The following is a 20,818-nucleotide window of genomic DNA, read 5'->3' as shown; positions in this document are numbered from 1 at the left end:
GCCCTGGGTGGGTCCCCGGGCAGGGGTGGGGCAGGCGGTGGGCCCACTGTGTGGTGCATCCTCCCAGTTGCTGGCAGGCATGAGGGCAGACAGTGAATGCCCCCGAGGCCTCCACCAGCATGGGGTCTCTCACCTCCGCTCCTCATGAGGCCCGGCCAGTGCTCCCGAGCCGCCAGGGGCCAGGGGCCATGTCCTGATTCCAGGCCACAGAGGCAGGGAGACGGGCGGGCAGCCACCCACCCACTGAGCCCTGAGCCTCTGTTCTCCAGCCTGTGAACAGGCCCTCAGGTGAGGAGCTGTGCAGGGGTGGCTCAGGGCCCTTCCAGAGGGTGGCTCCCACATGGAGGGATGTTAGACATCTGGCCCTGTGGCCAGGACACACTCAGCAGGCCCCAGGTGGCTCTTAGGACCCTGGGCTGCAGCTGGAACCAAAGCAGAAGGCCAGCCTGATGTGTCCTCCCTGTTCAGTGCCAGGCGTGGACATCTGTCCGGCCCTCAGAACCTGTGTGCATTTTCCGCCAAGTCGAGTGCACGGAGCACAGTGCCAGGGCTTGGTGTGGATCAGTGTCCTGGTCCCCATCTCCGGATGCCTGGCAGTCTGCTACTGAAGCCAAGGCTGAGTGTCTGTCCTGGCAACTGCCCAGAGCAGGCAGTGGCAAGTTCTCCCGGATCAGGCTTCTCATGTCCACCCCCATCCCTGCTGGGGAAGATGTGTCCTCCGCCCCAGGCTGGAGTGCTCAGAGCAGCGTTTGTGTCTGTGGCTTGTAACACAGGAGGACAGTGAGACAGACTGGAAGGGGAGGTGGGAGGTGGGAGCACTTGATCTGGACAGAAGGGACATGTGGGCTCCAAGAGCCTGTCCGACATCCATACCTGGCGCTGCCCAGGGAGGTTGCCTTCCCTGCTCTCAAGACCAAGGATTAGAGAGGCAGGTGCACTGAGGCCATTTGGGAGGTGGAGAGGGGGCCTGGAACAACCCCTTCTTTTCCTAGCATTGTAGGAGGGGAGGGCCCCGGCCCACGGCGCCTCCCAGGCCTGGCCCTACCTGTGCACAGCATCACTCTGCCCATGACCCCAGGTGGATGTCTTCACTGGGGAAAGAGGGGAGCCCCAGCAGGGAGGGCAGGTGGTTCTGTGATCCGAGACACTGTCAAACGCTGACTCGGGGTTTCTTTGTGGGGCTGCCCTTTTCATCAGGCCGGTAAGAGGCAGTGCCCTGCCCCCCCAACCCATGGGGTCTGGGCTCCCAGCCTGTGGAGGGCCGTGTGAGCTCCGGGGTGCAGCATCTACCAGCACTTTCCCAACTGGGGCTACAGCAGCCCAAGAAGCCGAGGAAACACACGTGTGGCTTCCTCCCACCCCCAGACCCTTGCTGGACCGGGGAGAGCACCTCCTGGAGGTCAAGCCCTCAGGGTACAGTTGGAAGAAGGGCCCCTCTGGGTCCTCGTCCCAGGCCCCACCAGGCAGCAGGACGAGATGAGTCACAGAGCTAGAAGCCCAGGCCCGGCCCCGCCCCCTGCTGCCCAGCAAGGGCCTCTGTGCCATCAGGCCACTGACACCCACCCTGCCCCACCCCAGGCCTCACTCCTCCAGAAGCCTCAGGGCCAGAATGGGAGGTCACACCTCTCACCTGGTGGGTCAGGTGGGCCCCCCATTCACGGCCCCCCTGTGCTCCCCAGTCTGAGGACCTTGGCACCTGTGCCCAGTTCGAGAGCAGCCGGCCGGCCCGCAGCATGATGCCCAGCGCCAGCTGCGTGTTCCCCACCTTCACACTGCGCAAGCCATCCTCGGAGACTGACATCGAGAATTGGGCCTCCAAGCACTTCAACAAGCACACGCAGGGCCTCTTCCGTCGAAAGGTGTCCATCGCCAACATGCTGGCCTGGAGCAGTGAGTCCATCAAGAAGCCCATGATAGTGACCAATGACCGCCACGTGAAGAAGGAGGCCTGTGAGGTCTTCAAGCTCATCCAGATGTATATGGGTGACCGGCGTGCCAAGGCAGACCCGCTGCACGTGGCCCTGGAGGTCGCCACCAAGGGCTGGAGTGTGCAGGGCCTGCGGGATGAGCTGTACATCCAGCTGTGCCGGCAGACCACTGAGAACTTCCGCCTGGAGAGCCTGGCCCGTGGCTGGGAGCTCATGGCCATCTGCCTGGCCTTCTTCCCTCCCACACCCAAGTTCCATTCCTATCTGGAGGGCTACATCTATCGGCACATGGACCCCGTCAACGACACCAAAGGTAAGACCCAGCGTAGGACCCCTGGGCATCCTGGGCTCTGCAGCAGCTCAGGTAAGGGCTGTGGTGAGAACTTCCTGCGTGTGCTGGGTGGCACCTGGCAGCAACAGGGACATAAAAGCAAACACAGCCTCTCCAAGCAGACACCTGTCCCCTGAGAGCTATGTCCTGGGTCTCCAATGGGATTTGGGGTCAGGAAGCCCCTTCTCGGCCCGGAGGCCCCAAGAAGAGCCGCGGGCAGTCCTGGCAGGGTCCCTGGCCAGAGGCTGACAGGTAGTGGTTTGCATGAGGACCCATGGCACCCATGGTCTCTGCCAGCCAACATCCACTCTGTTCTGAGGCCACCATCCTGTGGTCACCCTGCCTGATGAGAGCACGGAGGCCAGTCGGCCCGTGTGCACTTCTGCGTTTGCTCTCAGTCATCTAATGCCTTGGAGAGTGAGCACTCCAGCCAGGCTCAGGTTGTCTCTAGTGGCTGATGAGAGCAGGGAGGAACATGGGCACATTGGCAGGCAGCTGGGGTGCTGTGCTATGGGCTGAGCTGGCTGTAAGCTGCCTCGAGGGTTCAGCGGTTGGGACTGTCACAGGTAGCCACCTGCTGATGGCTGCCTGGGGCTGAGTGCAGGGCCGGATCTGCCTGGGGCACGGGTCTGTCTGGGCCCAAGCCCAGCACACTCAGGGGAGGATCCTGGGGCTTGGTCCTGCCAGCCAGGTGGTGCCTGTGCAGCTGCCCTGGGGCCTGACCTGAGTCCTGGGCTGGGCAAAGTAAGCATGGGGACAGGGCTGTAGGCAGCACCTGTAAGTACAGTGGGCCATCTGTCACCCCAATTTTCGTCAGTGTCCACAGGGCACAGCCACAGCATCAGTGTCTCCACGTGTGCACCCACACTCACGTGCTCACACACAGCCTGCAGGTCAGACGTGCTAGCCCACTCTGTGGGAGTGGCTGTCCTGCTGGTCTGGCCAGGGCCTTGCCCCAGCCCAGGTGTGGGGGCTGAGGCGTGTGCACAGTGGGGCTGCAGGGCAATGGTAGGTCCCGGGAAGGTGCATCAGCATAGGTGCCATCCAGCAAGGCAGCCATTTGGGGCAGATCTTGGAAGCTGTGAGACTTTTGCCCAGGCCTGCGGTTTTTGAAGCAGGACCACTGAACACAGCAAGCAGGTCTCCCCACGTGGCTCTCCACCACATGCAGACCAGCAGCCTGGCGGGCGGGATGGATCTGCCTCTGTCTTCTTGGACCTTTCCAGGAGCAGGTGGGTCCCCACTGGCTCCATGGTTCACCTCAGCCTCTTCGAAAAGACCTTGAAACATCACTGTCATGAGCACACAGCCCTCGGGGCCTCAGGAGTACTTGCTGAGTGAAAGGTGAGTGTGCGGTGGACAAAGGGCACTGGGCACCCCTGCGCTGGCCTGGGCTTTTGTGGGGAGCTGGTCACTGGCCCAGAGATTTGTGCTCCTTCATACTAGTGTCTGTGCTGTGGAAGCCAGACTGCCGTGTAAGAGGCAATCAAGGGTCAGCTTGGGCAGCCACAGTTTTGAGACCTAGGTGGTCTCAGAGCGCTGTATGGTCTCTGCCCACAGACCATGCTAGATCTGCATGGTCCTGCATTTGGGCTGTGGGATCTGGTCTCACGTATATGGCACAGGGGTGCCCTCCAGCCAAAGCCCTGTGTCCAGCCACGAGATCCACTCCTGGGTCAGCATCCACTGCCAGGCCCTGCTCATCACTGAGCTCAGGGGCGAGGCCTCATGCTTCCTCCCACTGGCCCCTGTCAAGAAGGTGCGTGCTGGCCACTGGGCAGGAAGGCAGGCCCCATCAGCCCAGAAGGACGTACCCTGTGCTTAGAAAAAGGTAACTGCAGTCTTTCTTGGAAGCACCAGTGAGGGCAGAGCTGAACCTCACCCTGAACCATGCTGCCTGCCTTGGACTCAGAGCGTTTGATTCAGCTGCCAGCATGTGTGTGACCTCTGCTGTGGTTACCACCCCAAGGGACCAAGGGACCAAACAGTGAACCCCAGTTCACATGACCCCCAGCCCCCAGCTTAGCCTTGGCTCACACGTGGTCACACCTTTGTGCCAGCCACCAGCAGGTGACTTCCCACCTTGTCTCCCCTGGACCTCACTAACGAGGCTCTCAACACAGGCATCGCAGGCATTGGCAGTGGATACAGCAGCCTGCAGCTCCCCACTCTGCCCGCAAGGAGCACGCTGGAAGGCTGCAGACCCCGAGGGGTGGTCACTGCTTGTGCCTTCATGCATTCAGCACAACGCTGGCTCCCAGGTAAAAGATTGTAGGCTGAACACAGTCATCGGTTTGGACTCCACCTTGAAGTCATGATAAAAGAACAGTGAAGGAAATTTTTGAAGACCAAAAAAACCTTCACAAGGGAATGTAAAATGATGCAGCCACTATGGAAAACAGAATGGCAGTTCCTCAAAAAATTAAACATAGAATTAACATAGGATCCAGCAGTTCCATTTCTGGGTGTATGCCCAAAATAATTGAAAGAAAGATATGAACAGGTATCTGTGCACTCATGTTCATAGTAGCAGATCCACAATAGCAGAGATGTGGAAAGCAGCCCAGGTGTCCATTGACAGATGAGTAGACAGATAAAATGTGGTTTGTACATACAATGGAATATTATTCAACCTAAAAAAGGAAGGAAATTCTGGCACAGGCTATAAGATAGATGAACCTCGATAGATTTCATTTGTGCTGAGTGGAATAAGCTAGATACAAATCTACTCATGTGAGGTCCCTACAGCAGTCAAGTTCATAGAGACAGAATGGTAGGTGCAATGGGTTAGGGGGAGGGAGAAACGGAGAGTTGTTGTGTGATGTGTATGGAATTTCCACTTGGGAAGATGAAAAAGTTCTGGAGATGGATGGATGGTGAATGTATGTAATACCACTCAACTGTACAACTAAAAACAGTTAAAATGGAAAATTCTATGTATATTATATTACAATAAAAATACTGAAATCCACCAGGACAAAGAGAATGGAAGAGAGGAAGAACAACCATTTTGGAGAAGCCGAAAAGCACATGGACAAGTGGCTGGAAAATAACTTGGCAGACCCAGAAAGGTGGATCCCAAGCAGGTGGTGGGGAAGCTGAGAAGCTGAAGCAGGTAGCATACCCTGAAAAGCTCAGCAGTATTTTTAGCCAGCCTCCTCCAGCAGTGGTATGGAAGGGGGTGACCGTGGAGCTGAAAACAAAAGGACTAGTTGAAATTGAAATTCTCTTTAAGAAACAAAGCGGCTGCGGTGGAGTAGGCAAAATGAGACTCTGGACCCAGAGCATCTGGACTGAAATCTCAGCCACATTTTCCAGATAGGCCATATTCTGAGCCATGAAATAAGTCTCAATAAATGTTAAAGACTGTGACTCATAGAAAGTATGTTCTCTAACCACAATGGAGTTGAACTGGCAACCAGCAACACAAAGATACCTAGAAAATCCCCAAGTATTTGGAAACGGAAGAACATACTACTGAATAATCCATGGGCCAAATAAAAATCAAAAGGGAAGTTAGAAAGTATTTTGAACTGAAAAAAAAAAAAATGAAGCATATTAAAATTTGTGGGGTACAGCCAAAGCAGTTCTTAGAGGAAAATTTATAGTACCTAAACGTCTGTACTAGGAAATAAGATCTCAAATCAATGTCTTCTGCCCCTACTTTAAGAAACTTAAAAAAAAAAAAGAGGAAATTATACCAAATGTAAGCAGAAGAAAGGGAATAATGAAGATGAGTAGAAATCAATGAAAGAGAAAATAGGAAAAATCAATGCAGAAAATCAGTGAAACAAAAAGTGTATTATTTGAGAAGAGCAATGAAATTAATAAACCTCCAGCCAGACTAATCAGGACAAAGAGAGAGAAGATCAACCAATAACAGAGTGAAAAAGAAAAAATATAATCATCTCAGTAAGTCATTTCACAAAATCCAACATTCCATTCCTGATAAAAGCTCTAAACTGGAAGAGATGGGAGCCTCTTCAGCCTAGTATGCACATTTCTCTTTCCTTGCTCCGTCAGCCGAGGGCCTAGAAGCAATGACACCCCAATAGCAGTGAGCACACCTGACCCCAGATCTTGGTTTCTAATTCCATTTTACATTCAGAAGAACCAGAGCTCTTTGGAGAAACAGCTAATTCTAGGGCTGGGGCAGGGAATGTACAAGATGCAATGCCAAGTGAGGAAGTGCTGGAGGGACGAGGGGAGACCATGGGATGTGTCCGGGACACAGAGCTCCCAGAGGCCAAACCTGGAGCACCTTGAGCCACAGAATAAAGTTGTATTGGATTATAACCCAAAGTGTAGGATGAATGTCCCAAGCCCATACTGATGTGAATGACTAGATACAGATTTTTCATGCATAAAAATGACAATTTATGTAGATAAGAGGGCCCGTCATCAAGTAGGGGAGTGTGACACCCACTTGGCTGTGCACCTCGACTTCTTATGAGAGCATGGGATGGTGGTGTGGGGGTCCTCATCGGCAGTGCCAAGTTATTTTGTGCAGAGTGGGAGGCGCCCAGATCAGCCTGAGAGGAGAGCCAGGCCCCTCCAGTCTTGCTCAGTGCCTCCAGCACCAGCTCCACAGCTCAGCCCCAGGAGAGCAGCCATGGAGGGCCTGGACGGCTGGGCTGGGGCCTCCTCGAGGGACTCCACACCCCTGGCTTTCTGCCAGCCAGAAGGCCGTGAGCTGACCGCCCCGCCTCCCCACTGGCGCCTTCCCAGCCACATGGCCCAGATGTGCCCACACATGGACCTGCACCTCTGTATGGACGCACCCCGTCCCCAGGAGCACGAGCAGGACGCAGCTGTGATGGGACACTGGCCCCACCCCAGCACTCCCAGCCGGCGGCCCTGTCTGCCCGGAGGGTCCAGCTGTGCCAGGACCTGTACGGGCCTGCGTTCCTCCTTGTGCTCTGTGGCCCTCACCACTCTGTTTGCTCCCCAGTGACACAGCACATGAAAGAGCTCCTGGAAAGGAACACTAAGAAGAAGTCCAAGTTGAGAAAGAAACCCAAGCCTTATGTTGAGGAGCCGGATGGTAGGGCCTCTCCCTGCAGCCCCGCGCTGCGTCTGCACAGCTCTGCTCTCCAGCCTCGGCCACCTGGCCTCTTCTCTAACCGCTTCTGGGCTGGGGGGGCAGAGGGGGACACTAACATCAGCTCCTCGGAGCCGGCTGGAAGCCCAGGTCATGGACAGGGCTCCTGGGGAAGGCCACACCTGCCCTGCATCTCTCTCCATGGTGCTAAGAACAATTTCCAACTTGCATGCTGGGTTCTCAGTGGGGAGGGGCCTGAGGACTGTTGACCAAGGCCTGCTGGAGGCGCCCCCAGGTGAGTGTGAGTGGGGGAGTGTCCAGCGGGCAAGTGCCTCCCCAGCCCTGACCTCCAGCCCAGGCTACCCCTGTGCTTCCCAGCACAGCCCAGGGGTTTCCCAGCCTCCCTCCCACAGCACTCCCATCCCTGCCCTTGTCCTGGATGCTGGCTCAGGACCCCCACCAAGCTCCAGGGAAGCCCTGTTAACCCTGGTGCCATGTCCTCCCTGCTGGGAGAGCTGGTGGTCCACTTCTGTCACACCAAGGGCAGGAGGTCAGGGCACGTCTCCCCAGAGGCCCCAAGACCAGGGACAGGAGGCTCTGGACTGAGTGAGCACCAGGCTCCTGCTGCACTGCCTTGCTACAAAGTGCTCGTGGGCTCCCAGGGGTCAGGGTCCAGCCCAGGCCCTATTTGATTAAGCACCGTCCATTCTCCCTGGGCCAAGAGCTGGCCCACAAGGGCCACATTGGCTGGAAGCAGAGGGTTCCAAGTGCTGTGTCCCAGGCTGGCAGATCAGAGGCTACAGCCAGGATTGTCTGCCTGGGGTCCGCACTTCCCAAGGGACCTGAAACAGAGTTTCCAGGGTTCAAACATCTATAGGAAATGTTTGTTTTCATTGTGATTACTCTAAAAAGGAATCCCCTTACCAGTTATAATGACAAAACTAGTTTGTGATAACTAGAAATGAAGGTTTTCATGGACTGAGACGCGTTTGTGTTCATCATGCTGAGGTTCAAGGAACCCCTTGTCCTCAGACGCCCACAAGAAACTGCCTCCTTTAAAAGACTCCTGTGTTTGGGTTTGAGACTTGGGTCTAGAAGCCCTCCTCCGGCAGGCAGGCAGGCAGGTCCTACAGAGGAGGGGCCCATTCCAACCCCTCTGTCTGTCTGTCCGTCTGTCCATTGGTCCGTGGCAGCCTGGCTCAGTGGCTTCTCAGGGCTTGGCCTCCCCACGTTCCCTGTCTTGCTTCTCCTTCCCTGCCCTTGCCTGGGCCAGGAAAGGCTTTCCCCACATGTCAGACCCTCCCTGGGTGGGGCCTCCTCCCCACCCTCCAGGTATCTGGCCAAGGTCCCTGAGGTCCTTGTGCTTGGAATGCTAGCCCTGTCCCCTGCCCCCTGTGACCACTAGCTAGAGCTTCTGCTGCCAGGGATGGATTTTAGGGTTAGGGTTAGGAAGCCCCTTCTTTGAGAAAGGAGACCAGCCCTCCTGTTGCCTTCAGCCTTCAAAGTTGTCCTTCCCCAGTGCTACCCTCCCAGTGACACCCAGGTTCAGGACAGGGGACATCCGCTCCACACACATCCCCTTCCCACCTGGGCCTCCCCCTCCCCGACCCACACCCAGGCAGCCTTCAACCAAGCAGACATGGCCACCCACGGGCTAAGGCCCTCCCCTAGGGCTGCCCGGGGCCTCCAGCTGGGCACAGGGCTGCAGGAGAGCTCCTTCCCCTGTGCTGGCCCAAGGCAGTGGGTGCTGAGTGCCTCCAGGCCTGCTGCTTCTAGAAATTACCCTTGTTGGGGGGGCTTCCCAAGGCCAGCTGGAGGAGGCATGGGGTTTGAAAGCCCTGGGGCCCAGGCCCTGCCTTTCTTGGCCATGGGGAGGATTAGGTGGGCTGGCAGAGGGGTTCCTTTAGCCTGGCTGCTCTGGAGGTGCTTTTCCATGTGGGTATTAACACTAAAGGACAGCTCAGGAGAGTGAGGACCCATTGCCCTGGACAAGCAGTGGGCAGGAGCCTGGCCAGGCCAGCTTGGATCCCCAGGGTTCTTGCAGGAGCTGCCTTTCCTCACCCTCTTGCTGCTTCCTCTCTTAGTCACTGGTGGGCCTGCAGCCCCTGCTTCCCGCACATCCACACCAAGCCAACCGGCACTGTTCTTTTCCAGGGGTGGCTATAAGCACATACGCCAAGTACTGTTACCACAAGCTGCAGAAGGCAGCCCTAACCGGGGCCAAGAAGGTATGAACTCCTCCAGGACAGCAGGTAGAGGTGGGCGAGGGGCCTGTGCCAGTGTCACCCAGACAGGGTCTGAAGGGAGGTGGGGGCTGCATGTTTGGGAGTAGGGGGTGGGGAGGCAGTTAATGACTCACAGTGGGGAGGGTGCTGCTTGAAGTGGCTCCCTAGTGACTCGGGGGGCAGGGAATTGGGGTGCCCCAGCTCTGGCTAGGCAGAGGCCTGAAGTTCACAGGGACAAGAGGACAAAGGTAGAGGAGAGGACTGGTGAGCCAGGGCAGCCCTCGGAAGGGCACAGGGGCAGGAGGGCTGGGAGCAGGGCCACACTGGGACAGAGAGCTGGGCTGCCTTTGCAGGGGCTGAAGAAGCCCAACGTGGAGGAGATTCGGCACGCCAAGAACGCCGTGTTCAGCCCCTCCATGTTTGGCAGCGCGCTGCAAGAGGTCATGAGTCTGCAGAAAGAGCGCTACCCTGACCGGCAGCTGCCCTGGGTACAGACTCGGCTGTCTGAGGAGGTGCTCGCACTCAACGGTGACCAGACGGAAGGCATCTTCAGGTGCCCCGCAACCTGGGCCCTGGGTGTGGGGGCCTCGGTGTCTTCACCATGTGTCCCAGGCAGTCAGGGGCCATCAGGCAGCAGGCCCACTGGGCCTACTTCCATGCCCTAGCCCTGGGCAGTGGGGCTAGGAGACCCATGCCCCTACCTCAGAGCAGCCAGAGGCCCCACGAGAAGCCAGCATGCAGGGAGGGAGGGGCACCTTTGAGCAAATGGCCCCAGCGTTAGGAGGCAGGTCAGCAGGGCTGTCCGCCCTGAACAGCAGCACACCTGAACCCCAGCAAGTGAGCCAGCCAGGGACAATGCCCCTGCAGAAATGGTCACCAGGAGCCCAGAGGGCACTCAGACAGCAACCATGGACAAGGCCTGGAAAGATCAGCAACCCCCAGCTGGTCCTCAGCTGTGAGTGAAGATGATGGCCCTGCCGGGGCTGTGGGGGAATATGGCCAGTCACCTACTGTCCATAGATCTCCCCACCACTGCATGACCCAGAGGGACAGCTGGGGAAACTGGCTCGTGGGTTTGGACCTCAGGGACCATTCAGAGGAAGGGATTTGCATGGGGGCAGTCAGCAGAGGGATGAAGGATGGTGGCTTGGGTGCCTGGGGCAGGGGACCTCAGCCACACCTGACCCAGAGAGGAGCCAAATGACCCTGACCCCAAGCAAGCCTGAGACCTGCCATGTGCTCGCAGAGTCCCTGGGGACATTGATGAGGTGAACGCCCTGAAGCTACAGGTGGACCAGTGGAAGGTGCCAACAGGCCTGGAGGACCCTCATGTCCCAGGTGAGGTCCCAGCCCTCTCAGCAACAGCAAGTCTGGCCCAGGCAGTGTGAACAGTTCAGCCCTTTCTGCTTTCCGTAGTGAAGGGACAGCCCCTTGGTCCTTTTCCAGCACCTGCCTGTATGACAGGTCTCCCTTGGCACCTCTTTCCAGCTTGGCTGCTCACAGCGGCTGCACAGCCTTTTGAGAAATTGCATTTTGCACACTTGCACGTTCCTCCAGAAACAATCTCGCAGCACTCCAGCATCAGTCCAGGCCCTCAGGACCATAAGCTTATTGGCTTCAGGGTTGGCACAGCCCGCATTGCTGGGTGGACACTTTACAGTCTGGTCCTGTCCACCATCCCTTCTCACCTGCTGCCCTTGCACACTGCCCCTACCCCCAGCCCCTGTCCACCCTTGCTGCAGCCCAGCAGGTGCCCCGCGCCCTGCCCAGAGGTGCCTGCCCAGCAAGCCAGCTGAGCGTCCACGCTGTGTTCCCAGCATCACTCCTGAAGCTGTGGTACCGGGAGCTGGAGGAACCCCTGATCCCGCACGAGTTCTACGAGCAGTGCATTTCTCACTACGAGAGCCCCGAGGCCGCCGTGGCCGTGGTGCACGCGCTGCCCCGAATCAACCGTCTGGTGCTGTGCTACCTCATCCGCTTCCTCCAGGTAGGCGGCGGGCCCCGCCCCCAGCTCCACCGCAGCCCGGGCCTACCCCTCCAGACCCGCTCGGGCCCACCGCTGGCTCCCCCGTGCAGGTGTTCGTGCAGCCGGCCAACGTGGCCATCACCAAGATGGACGTCAGCAACCTGGCCATGGTGATGGCGCCCAACTGCCTGCGCTGCCGCTCGGACGACCCGCGCGTCATCTTCGAGAACACTCGCAAGGAGATGTCCTTCCTGCGGGTGCTCATCCAGCACCTGGACACCAGCTTCATGGAGGGCGTGCTATAACACCTGGGCACCAAAGGACCAAGGGTGGGGACAGAGCCTGCCCAGGTGCGCGGGGTCAGGGGAGCACGCAGGGAGGGGGGAGGGAACGCCCCAGCCGCGGAGGTAGCATGCCAGGCTCCGCCCATGCCCGCCCCAGCCCTGGAACCCCCATTTCCCCCACCCAGGCCCTCGGCCTGAGGGCGCAGCCAGGGCAGAGGGGCTGCAGGAAGGGTGCCTCTAGCCACCACCACCCACCCACCCCCGCCTCGTGGCCAGTTCGGTGGGCACTGCCCCACCCACCACAAGCCGCGGATCAGCCCCAAGAAAGTGCCTTTTGTTTCCTGGAGCCAAGTGACACTGCCCCTCCCGGCCGGCCCGAGAGCACAAGCCGCCCTCCCCGGGTGAGCTGCCTTGCTGGGGCTCCTGCGCTCAGCCTAGCCCTGGTCTGGGCCCAGCGTGGCTGCCCCTTTCTCCTCCTCTGCTCTCTCTTACCCTCGGTCTCCTGGCCTACAACTTCCGCCCTCCCGGTCCCTTCCCGCCCCCTTCCCCACCACCTGTGGCTTCCATGGTGGTGACTGCACAGGAATTTGCGGGCTTAAGGACACTGGGCTGTCCACCACCAGAGCCGAGCCAGGCTGGCCCAGGGTCCGGTAGATGCTCTCTAGGTGTGGAGGGAGCCCCCAAACCAAAGTCCTCTGGGGTGGGGGCAGGGTTGGGCAGGCATTCTTGGGGCAGGGTGGGGGAGGGGCGAGAATATTTTTTTCTTCGTGTAACTATAAATTCAGAATCTATCCTGCACCCCAGCCCGCCTGTGTATAGAGATATAAATAGAGCGAAACATATAAGAACTAAATTTGCTAATGACATAGTCTTAACCCAAATGTTATTTATTTGAGTTGTTCTCGTCTGTCCTCTTCAGACAAGTTGGTATCATTCCTTCATTTTTCTCTCCACCCTCCTGGCTTCTGACCAAAAACCAAACCCTGCCCTATCCCTATTCAGGACCTGCAGCAGATGAGAGGGAAGGAACCCCGAGCTCGGGGACTAGGGTGGCGCTGGGGACTCCCCTTCCTCGAGGCCAGAGCTGGGGGGTGGTGGGGAGGTACCTAGATTTTCAGTTTGTGTATTTTCCATTTTGGAATTTTGAGTTCCAACTGTCGTAGAACTTAATTTCCCCCTAGTTTTTATATATATATATATTTTTTAGAGTTGAGTTTTTATTTATTATTAAAGACAAAAAAGCCCAGCCCTGCCGAGACCCGGGTGTCCCCTGGGGGAACGTCCTCAGTCGGGTGGTCTTGGGCCCTGAGGAGGCGCAGTGGGTCCACAGACTCGCTCTGACGCATGGTCGAGAGGTGACAACACTCTGTGTGAATAAAGTACATATAGACACTTGCAAACCTTGGTCGCTGCCTGTTGCCTTCCGTTCCTTCCAGTTGCAGCGGGGTTTGCGGGGGGGTCTGGGTTGGGGCTCTGGGCAGCTCACTGTTAGCGGCCAGTCGGTTGCCGGCGTGGACGCCAGGCCAAGGGAGAATGGGGGGCGGAGAGACTGGAACAGGGGTGGAAGGGAGAGTAAGGCAGCTTCCCTGAAACGACGGCGAGGTGATGAATCGCGGACGCGGCTCCAGGTAGGTGCGCAGGATGAGAGGCATCCTGGGCCGGCTGCGGCCACCTGAATTATCATACTCGACCCCGAAGCCCCGCCCGATTGCTGGGGTCTTTGTCTGACCTGCCCTCCTCTGAGGCACGCATAGGCTTCTAGGCAGTGTTTATTCACCATCTCTTTGTTCAGCACCTAGTTGGACGCGCAGTCGGCCCCGCCGAGCTGGCTTCCCAGGGGATGGGGGAGGAGACAGTGAGGGTAGCTCGCCCATTAGGGGACAGCCAGCTTCCGAGAGCAGAGGGACTGGGCCCGCAAGCCCGCCAGCGCCCCGGCCCCAGCCCCGGCCGGTGACCCCGTCCTGAACTCGCCTGCACCCCACCGTCGGGCAGCCCCGCCCGCCACCCTTTCCCCAGCCGAACGGCAGCGCGGCGAGCCCCTAAGGCCCAAAGAAGGAAGAACGTCGGGGCCGTCCTGGGGACGCGCGAGGCCAGGCCGGGTGCGCTCGGTGGCCGCAACCGGAACCCAAAGCGCAAGGTCGCAGTCGCAGGGGGGGGACGTACGTTTGCGCAGCACCGCCCCCTCGTGACCCTCTGACCGCTTCCGGCGAGAAAGGAGGATGTGGGCGACGCGTGGGGCTCTCCGGGCCTGGGCTCTCCGGGCCTGGGCCCTTGGCTTGGCGCGGTCCCTGGGGACCCGGGCCTGCGGCGGGGTTGGAGGCGTCTCCTACACGCAGGGCCAGAGCCCAGAGCCGCGGACGCGGGAATACTTTTACTACTTGGATCATCAGGGCCAGGTTGGCGGGGAGGGGGCGGGGCCTGAGGGAGGCCCTTGCGAGAGAGGTGGGGCCTGGCGGTAGGCGTCTGAGGGGCGGGGTCTTTAAAGTAAGTGAGTGCGACTGGTGGGCGGGGGCGGCGCGCCGCGCCGGAGCTACTGGGGCGCCTGGTCCCGGCCCCAGAGGGCTAGGCCCCTAGCAGCCAACCTCCCGCAAGTGGTTGCACTCCGCTCGCTTTGCATCCCCAGCTCTTGCAGCCCCCAGCCCTGGGCCGCCCCACCTGCTTTGGAAGCTTTGGCGGGGGTGTCCGCCATGTCCAGGGGGAAGCAAGTCAGCCTCCGCGGAGGCGGCACATAGAAACTCGAAAGGAGGAGGGAAGAGGCATGGGGAAGACGTGTCAGGCCAGAGAACCTGTGCGTGAGGAAGCATGGCCTGGAGTGCGGGGTGGATACGGGGAAGTCGGCAGGGGTTTACCTTCCACGCGCCTCTCTGCACTCGGTGTGCACAGACGACCAAGGAAAGAGGACGCCCACCGGGGCCTTCCCGCTCTGGGGCCAGCTCTGTCGGGCTTCCACCTGGGACTGATGGGTCACGGCCTGCCCCTCTGTCTGCAGCTTTTCCTAGATGACTCCAAAATGAAGAACTTCATCACCTGCTTCAAAGGTACTTACGCCCTCTCCTCCCCGACCTTCCCTCGCTTCGGAGAAGGCCCTGAAGGGCTCCGCTGCCCAACCTGTTGCTGGGCCTGCCCGCAGCGGGGTACTGGGAGTCCTGCGCTCCAGAGCTTCCTGTCTGGAGGCAGGCCAGGACAGCTCACCAACACCCGGTGCCTGCCCTTGGTGTCGCCCAGGGTTAGCCGCCTGCCTGGGGGCAGTAGGGCCCAGGGGCCTTGGGGCCCGGCATGCTGAGCAGCCGCGCTCTTCGGTCCCCCAGACCCGCAGTTCCTGGTCGTCTTCTTCTCTCGCCTGAGACCCAACCGCAGCGGGCGCTACGAGGCCTCCTTCCCCTTCCTCTCACCATGCGGCAGGGAGCGCAACTTCCTCCGCTGCGAGGACCGGCCCGTGGTCTTCACGCACCTGCTGGCCGCGGACGCCGGGCCCCCGCGCCTCTCCTACTGCGGCGGCGGCGAGGCCCTGGCCGTACCCTTCGAGCCGGCGCGCCTGCTGCCCCTGGCCGCCAATGGGCGGCTCTACCACCCAGCGCCGGAGCGCGCGGGCGGTGTAGGGCTGGTGCGATCGGCCCTGGCCTTCGAGCTCAGCGCCTGCTTCGAGTACGCGCCCGGCGCGCCAGACCTGCCCTCTCACGTGTGTTGGCAGGGCCGCCGTTTCGCGCTCACTATGGACCTGGCCCCGCTGCTGCTCGCTGCCCCGCCACCCTGAGCGGCGCCGCGCGGCCCGCGTCGCTGCGCACGCGCCATCCAGAGAGCTCGCCGGCTGAGGCTGAGTGCGCGTGCGCGGCGAAGGTGCACCGCTGTCCCGCTGCCCCGCCCCGCCCGGCGCTGTCCGAGGTGCTGCCGCGGCCCGGGCCCCGACACGGGGAGGGGCTGGGTCACCAGCCCTCGGTCCCTCCCCACTCACCTCGCCTGGGGTGTCCTCGGCGTTCTCTGGTTCGGCCGGCGCTCGCGACGGCAGACCCGGGCGGCCGGGCGGGAGGAGCCGGCGCTCCAGTGCGCGAGCGGCGCCCGCCCCTCCCCCACCCTGCGCTGCTCGGTGGGCCAGGGTTCGGCTGGGGAGCCGCGCCGCGGAAGCGTCAGGTGAGGGGTCCGCCCGACCCAAGGTCAGCGGGCGAGGGGGCGGGATCGGGGGCCGTCCCTGCTCACCGAGAAGGGCGTGCGACCTGGCGGGGACCACGCCCTGCCCTGTACCGGCCTGGGACAGACCATGCCTGAGGCCATGGACGATCAAGACTCCCGACTCTGCGCCTGAGAGGATCGCAGGTCTTCCCCTCTTACCCCTCCGAGCCTCCCTCCCCCTCAAATGGGTGCCCTGAGACAGTGACAACCCACCCCTGCCCAGCCGGATTAGGGGGTTTTCCCCTAGGTAAAAGGATTTCTGGGCTGGCCTCCCCTGCCCTTCCTGCTTGGGCCCTCATCCTTGCCCAGGCCAGCCTTTCTACACGAATCAGCATCTAGGAGCTGTCCATGAGAGCAGTAGTCCCCTGAGTCCTGAGAAGGAGGCCAAGAACCTTCTATATTTGAGAGGCCTTGCTGCTGGAAGCTGGGTGGCCACTCCTTTTGTTCAGGGAAATGGGTCCCAGGGGCTTCAGAGAATGCCCACAGTTTCTTGGGGCTCACCTACATTCTAAGACATCTGGGAACTGCCTCTGCCTGAGCCAAAGCTATTCCATTAAAACTTTTGCTGTGCCTGTCTCTCTCCAGTGATTTTCAATAATCATGTGAGTTACAATTTAGAGCAAGACTCAAACAAACACCAAGGCCACTTACTGCCTTTCCACTCTTGCTAGTGGGGAGTCCTGGTGAGCAGGCAGGTGTTCAAGCAGGGACAGTGTGAGGTGGAGCTAAAGGCTCAGTGATAGCACACCCTCAGCCCCATCCCTGGCTTCAGACTGGCTGGCTTCTCAGCCCAAGTCCCCACCTTTAATTTGGACTCAATGTGCCCCAAGCTAGACCCAGGCCTTGCCCTCTCTCTAGGGTCACATTTGCATGAACATAAACCCAACACACTACTCCCCACTTCAGTCCAGGAAGTCACTGCCCCCAGAGCCTACTTGGGAAACACCACTAGAAACCCAGTTGGTGGCCCAAGGCCCATCTTTCCCACCCCAGCCATTCCAGGGCCCCACATGCCCCCCAAAAGAGGGGCCCTTTACTGGGAGCCAGCATGGAGAAGACAGGCCCACACCTTCCAAACTGACTTTCCTGCTGTTTGTCTCACCCCTGATTATCTAACAAACTCCCTGAGGAAAAAGCCCTAATTCTAGCTAAGCTGTTCCAGCCACTTCCACTCCCAGGAGGGCAGGGGCAGAGGCTGGACAAAGCTGTGCCTCGATTTTCCTGTGGCTGGTGCCTCCCCTGAGACCAGTTGTGCCCATATCCTCCATCAAGTTACACCAGGTGAATCCCAGGTTTGAGGACAGAGCATGAGTTCCAGGGATAAAAATGACCAGAATAAATGCTGGGTCAAGGTCAGCTGAAGGCAGGGAAGGAGTGTGGAGCCTTGGGCCTTGTCCTGGGGGCACAAAAAGGACCTCTACTCTAAGCTCTGTGCCTTCAAGGTCTGACGCCAGTCCCCACAGAGTGAAGAGTCTATGTGGACATGGGGTTGTGTCTGCCCAGAGGCTGCTCTTCCCATTCTAGTCCACGCTGTGGTAAATGACCCCAAACTTCACCCTTGTGTCCCCAAGGCCATACCTTTCACCAGCCTCTTGCACCCAAGATCCAAGGAGTGGCTGTTGTTAGGGTGTAGAGGGCACGGCAGTCAAGATGTCCTCGTGCATGAGCAGGAAATTCCTCAGTGCTAGTAGAGATGGGATGGGGAGAAAAGCAGGCTGGGATGGGGTGGGCTGTCCCCATGTGGCCTGTGTGGCAAGACTCTGAGGACAGAAGAAATTCTAAATTGGAACCTGATGCCCCAGATCTTTACGACTTTTTATAAAGGAAGGCAATGAACGTTTAATCAGTTTCTCAAGCTGATTTAAAACTTAAAAAAATTCAGACACAGGATGTGTGCCTCCAGCCATCCTTTTTAGTGGCTCTCAAATGTTAAAAACAGGCAGAACCTGTGTTTCAGGAGGCGCGTCCCAACCAGGGCTGGACTGGAGGCAGGCTGGTGAGGAGGCTGCGGCTTTGCGGTGCGCACCTGTCCCACGGGAGATGGCCCCAGGGGCACCCACATTGCTGTTGCTGTTGCTGCTGTCACTATCCAGTGTCCTGCCCTGCGCTGCCAGCTGTCCGGCTGCCTGCCGCTGCTACAGCGCCACAGTGGAGTGCGGTGCCCTGCAGCTCCACGTCATCCCACCTGGGATCCCGCCCGGGACACAGGTGGGCACCGCATGGAGGCTGCTGGGCTGCAGGGGAGGGGTGCCTGAGATGCAGAGGGATGGGGATGTGTTTCCTCGTGGGTGGTTGGGCCCCCTAGGGAAGAGACAGCCCCAGTGGGGTAAATGCCCTCCCTCCCTCTGGCCCCACAGACACTGTTCCTGCAGGACAACTGCATTGCACACCTGGAACCCGGTGTCTTGACGCCTCTGGCCTCCTTGCGCCATCTCTACCTGCACAACAACAGCCTGCACGCTCTGGAGCCAGGTGCCTTCCGCGCGCAGTCGCGCCTGCTGGAGCTGGCGCTCACCAGCAATGGGCTGCGAGGCTTGCGTGTAGGCGCTTTTGCTGGTCTGGCCCAACTGCGTGTACTCTACCTAGCCGGTAACCAGCTGGTGCAGCTGCTGGATTTCACCTTCCTACACCTGCAGGTGAGTGGGGAGAAGGGTGGGCAAGGGCAACAGTTTTCCTGCATTGCCACATGCCCTGCCCGACGGGAGTATGGAAAGGGAGTTCTCCGTCAGCACAGTCCAGCCTGGTAAGAAGGGGACCTGTCCTCCAAGGCCCCTTTCCCTGATGATCTACTGTCCCTGATTCAGCGACTGCAGGAGCTGCACCTGCAGGAAAACAGCATTGAGCTGCTGGAGGATCAGGCCCTGGCCGGGCTCTCTTCGCTGGCCCTGCTGGACCTCAGCAGGAACCAGCTGGGCACCATCAGCCGAGAGGCCCTGCAGCCCCTAGCCAGCCTGCAGGTCCTACGCCTCACAGGTACCGCTTATGGGGTCAAGGGGGTCTCATGCAAAGGTAGCTTCCTTGGCCACAGTGATGACAGTAGGGAGCAGGCCCAGCTGTGGAAGGGTCTCCAATGGCAGTGCTCTGCAGGGCCACACCACCACCCACAGACATGATAGAAGACTGCTAGGAACAGGGGTGCTGGTAGGGGCAGTTCGGGGACCCCGCCCAAGGAAGACAGAAAAAGTACAAGTCCCTGAACAGACTGGACAGAGCTGAGTGGCATGCACACTTTGGGGCCATCAGAGGGCAGGCAGGCAAAAACTGGACAGATGAGACCAGGACTGGGGCCATTTCCTGGAGACAGCACCTGAAGGCAGGGCCAAGAGGATGTGCGAAGTTTCAGTGCTGGTGGGATGTCTATGTGAACACAGAGGTTCCCCCAAATAGTGAGATTTGTTGCAGGGAGAGGCTTCAGAGGAGTGGGGACTTTCCGAGAGGTTAGTGAAGTGAACTAGAACATGCATCACGGAACGGAGTTGCGGGTGGGGGTGTGCCCGCCTACACACTAAGGAGCTTGGGGTCAGAGAAGGGGTGGCAGAGGTCCCTGACTGTGGGAGGTGGGAAAAGGACTCCTGCTCTGGCCAACAACCCAACTGCACAGACTGTGTTCTGGAGGCACCTGAGCTACCTGCCCGCCGCTGCTCTGCCCACAGAGAACCCATGGCGCTGTGACTGTGCCCTGCACTGGCTGGGAGCCTGGATCAAAGAGGGGGGCCAGCGGCTGCTCAGCTCCAGGGACAGGAAGATCATGTGTGCAGAGCCTCCCCGCCTGGCACTTCAGAGTCTCCTGGACGTGTCTGGCAGTAGCCTCATCTGCATCCCACCCTCTGTGCACGTGGAGCCGCTGGAGGTGACAGCCAACCTGGGTGAGGACCTACGGGTTGCCTGCCAGGCTTCTGGCTACCCGCAGCCCCTCGTGACCTGGAGAAAGGTGGCACAGCCTCGCGAGGGGCCGCCGCCGGCCCCAGCTCAACCAGAAGGTGGGGTGCCGGTCCCAGGCGGGTCCGGGGCCTCTGACACGGGCAGCGGCATGCTTTTCCTCACCAACATCACCCTGGCCCACGCCGGCAAGTACGAGTGCGAGGCCTCCAACGCCGGCGGCGCCGCCCGCGTACCCTTCCAGCTCCTGGTCAACCTGTCCCGGCAGCAGCAGCTGGCGCCCGCGCCGCCCCCGGCCGCCGGCCCCATCAGCCACGAGCCCCTGCCCGAAGCAGGCAGCATGGCCTTCCGCGCCCTGGGCCTGGCCATGCAGACGGTCATCGCGGCGGCCATTGCGCTCCTGGCGCTCACGGCGCTCCTGCTGGCGACCATGATCTGCCGCCGGCGACGCAGGCGCAAAAAAGTGCCAGGGCCTCCGGGGGAGGGCGCTCTCTTCGTCAACGACTACTCCGAAGGCCCCTACACCTTCGCGCAGCTCGAGGAGCTACGCGACGAGCGGGGCCACGAGATGTTCGTCATCGACCGCTCCAAGCCGCTCTTCGCCGAGAGTCCAGCGGAGACGACCGAGAGCACGGAACCCGGACCCGCGCAAGGGCTCCCACTGCAGCCTCCCGCCGCCTACGAGATCCACTGCTGAGGGGCGGGCGGGCGGGCGGGCGCGCGCTGATGACGTAGGTCCCGCGGATTCGCTGGCCCGCGGTTCACCCCGCGCATGCTCCAACATGCTCAGTAAAGGCTGGAAAGCTGCGCAGTGTGCTGCGAGCGTTGTGTGGCGTCCGGGGCGCGGAGCGAGACTCGAGCACCTAAGGACCCCGGCTCCCCAGTCGGAAGTCCTGCTGCGCGAAAGGAGGGTGGTAGGGTAGGCTGCCAACGCCCCGACTGAAGCCCTCCAGAAAAATCCCCCCCCCAAAGTCACCCGACCTCCAGCCCCGCCGCC

The 20,818-nt window shown here is 59.9% G+C and overlaps 3 protein-coding genes across 14 annotated transcripts in view; all 3 read left to right on the top strand.

Annotated features, from left to right (window-relative positions):
* ARHGAP39 (Rho GTPase activating protein 39) overlaps positions 1-13,180 on the top strand; it is a 45,186-nt gene extending 32,006 nt beyond the window's left edge. For 3 of the 9 annotated variants that reach the window (XM_074352734.1, XM_074352735.1, XM_045521336.2), the window contains 7 exons: positions 1,680-2,241; positions 7,211-7,303; positions 9,455-9,528; positions 9,879-10,078; positions 10,772-10,863; positions 11,246-11,512; positions 11,602-13,180. In XM_074352734.1, coding sequence (XP_074208835.1) covers positions 1,680-2,241; positions 7,211-7,303; positions 9,455-9,528; positions 9,879-10,078; positions 10,772-10,863; positions 11,246-11,512; positions 11,602-12,350 — 2,037 coding nt within the window. In that variant the 3' untranslated portion in view covers positions 12,351-13,180. Of the gene's footprint in view, positions 1-1,679; positions 2,242-3,430; positions 5,956-7,210; positions 7,304-9,454; positions 9,529-9,878; positions 10,079-10,771; positions 10,864-11,245; positions 11,513-11,601 lie in introns of those variants that run through there. The other 6 variants (XM_074352737.1, XM_074352738.1, XM_074352736.1 and 3 more) reach the window with 6 other exon arrangements.
* A 657-nt stretch (positions 13,181-13,837) lies between these two features.
* Positions 13,838-16,518, top strand: C25H8orf82 (chromosome 25 C8orf82 homolog). Of its 2 annotated transcripts, XM_074352902.1 has the most exons (3): positions 13,838-14,171; positions 14,765-14,813; positions 15,084-16,518. In XM_074352902.1, the coding sequence occupies exons 1-3, from the start codon at positions 13,995-13,997 to the stop codon at positions 15,527-15,529; spliced, it is 672 nt and encodes a 223-aa protein (XP_074209003.1). In that variant the 5' UTR covers positions 13,838-13,994; the 3' UTR covers positions 15,530-16,518. The 2 variants fall into 2 exon arrangements, with proteins under 2 accessions (XP_074209003.1, XP_010959499.2); XM_010961197.3 differs by lacking the exon at positions 13,838-14,171 and having other exon boundaries at positions 14,261-14,813.
* On the top strand, positions 15,769-20,628 carry LRRC24 (leucine rich repeat containing 24). Of its 3 annotated transcripts, XM_074352828.1 has the most exons (5): positions 15,769-15,903; positions 17,900-18,150; positions 18,300-18,578; positions 18,711-18,915; positions 19,596-20,628. In XM_074352828.1, exons 2-5 carry the CDS (start codon positions 17,983-17,985, stop codon positions 20,516-20,518), a joined length of 1,575 nt encoding a protein of 524 aa, XP_074208929.1. In that variant the 5' UTR covers positions 15,769-15,903; positions 17,900-17,982; the 3' UTR covers positions 20,519-20,628. The 3 variants fall into 3 exon arrangements, with proteins under 3 accessions (XP_074208929.1, XP_010959498.2, XP_074208927.1); XM_010961196.2 differs by lacking the exon at positions 15,769-15,903 and having other exon boundaries at positions 16,668-18,150; positions 18,747-18,915; XM_074352826.1 differs by lacking the exon at positions 15,769-15,903 and having other exon boundaries at positions 16,668-18,150.
* Positions 20,629-20,818: the final 190 nt, after the last annotated feature.

This window comes from Camelus bactrianus, chromosome 25 (genome assembly GCF_048773025.1).
Source record: "Camelus bactrianus isolate YW-2024 breed Bactrian camel chromosome 25, ASM4877302v1, whole genome shotgun sequence".
NCBI lineage: Eukaryota > Metazoa > Chordata > Mammalia > Artiodactyla > Camelidae > Camelus > Camelus bactrianus.
Note: the sequence above shows the minus strand (reverse complement) of the source record. Positions and strands in the feature narration are given on the sequence as shown.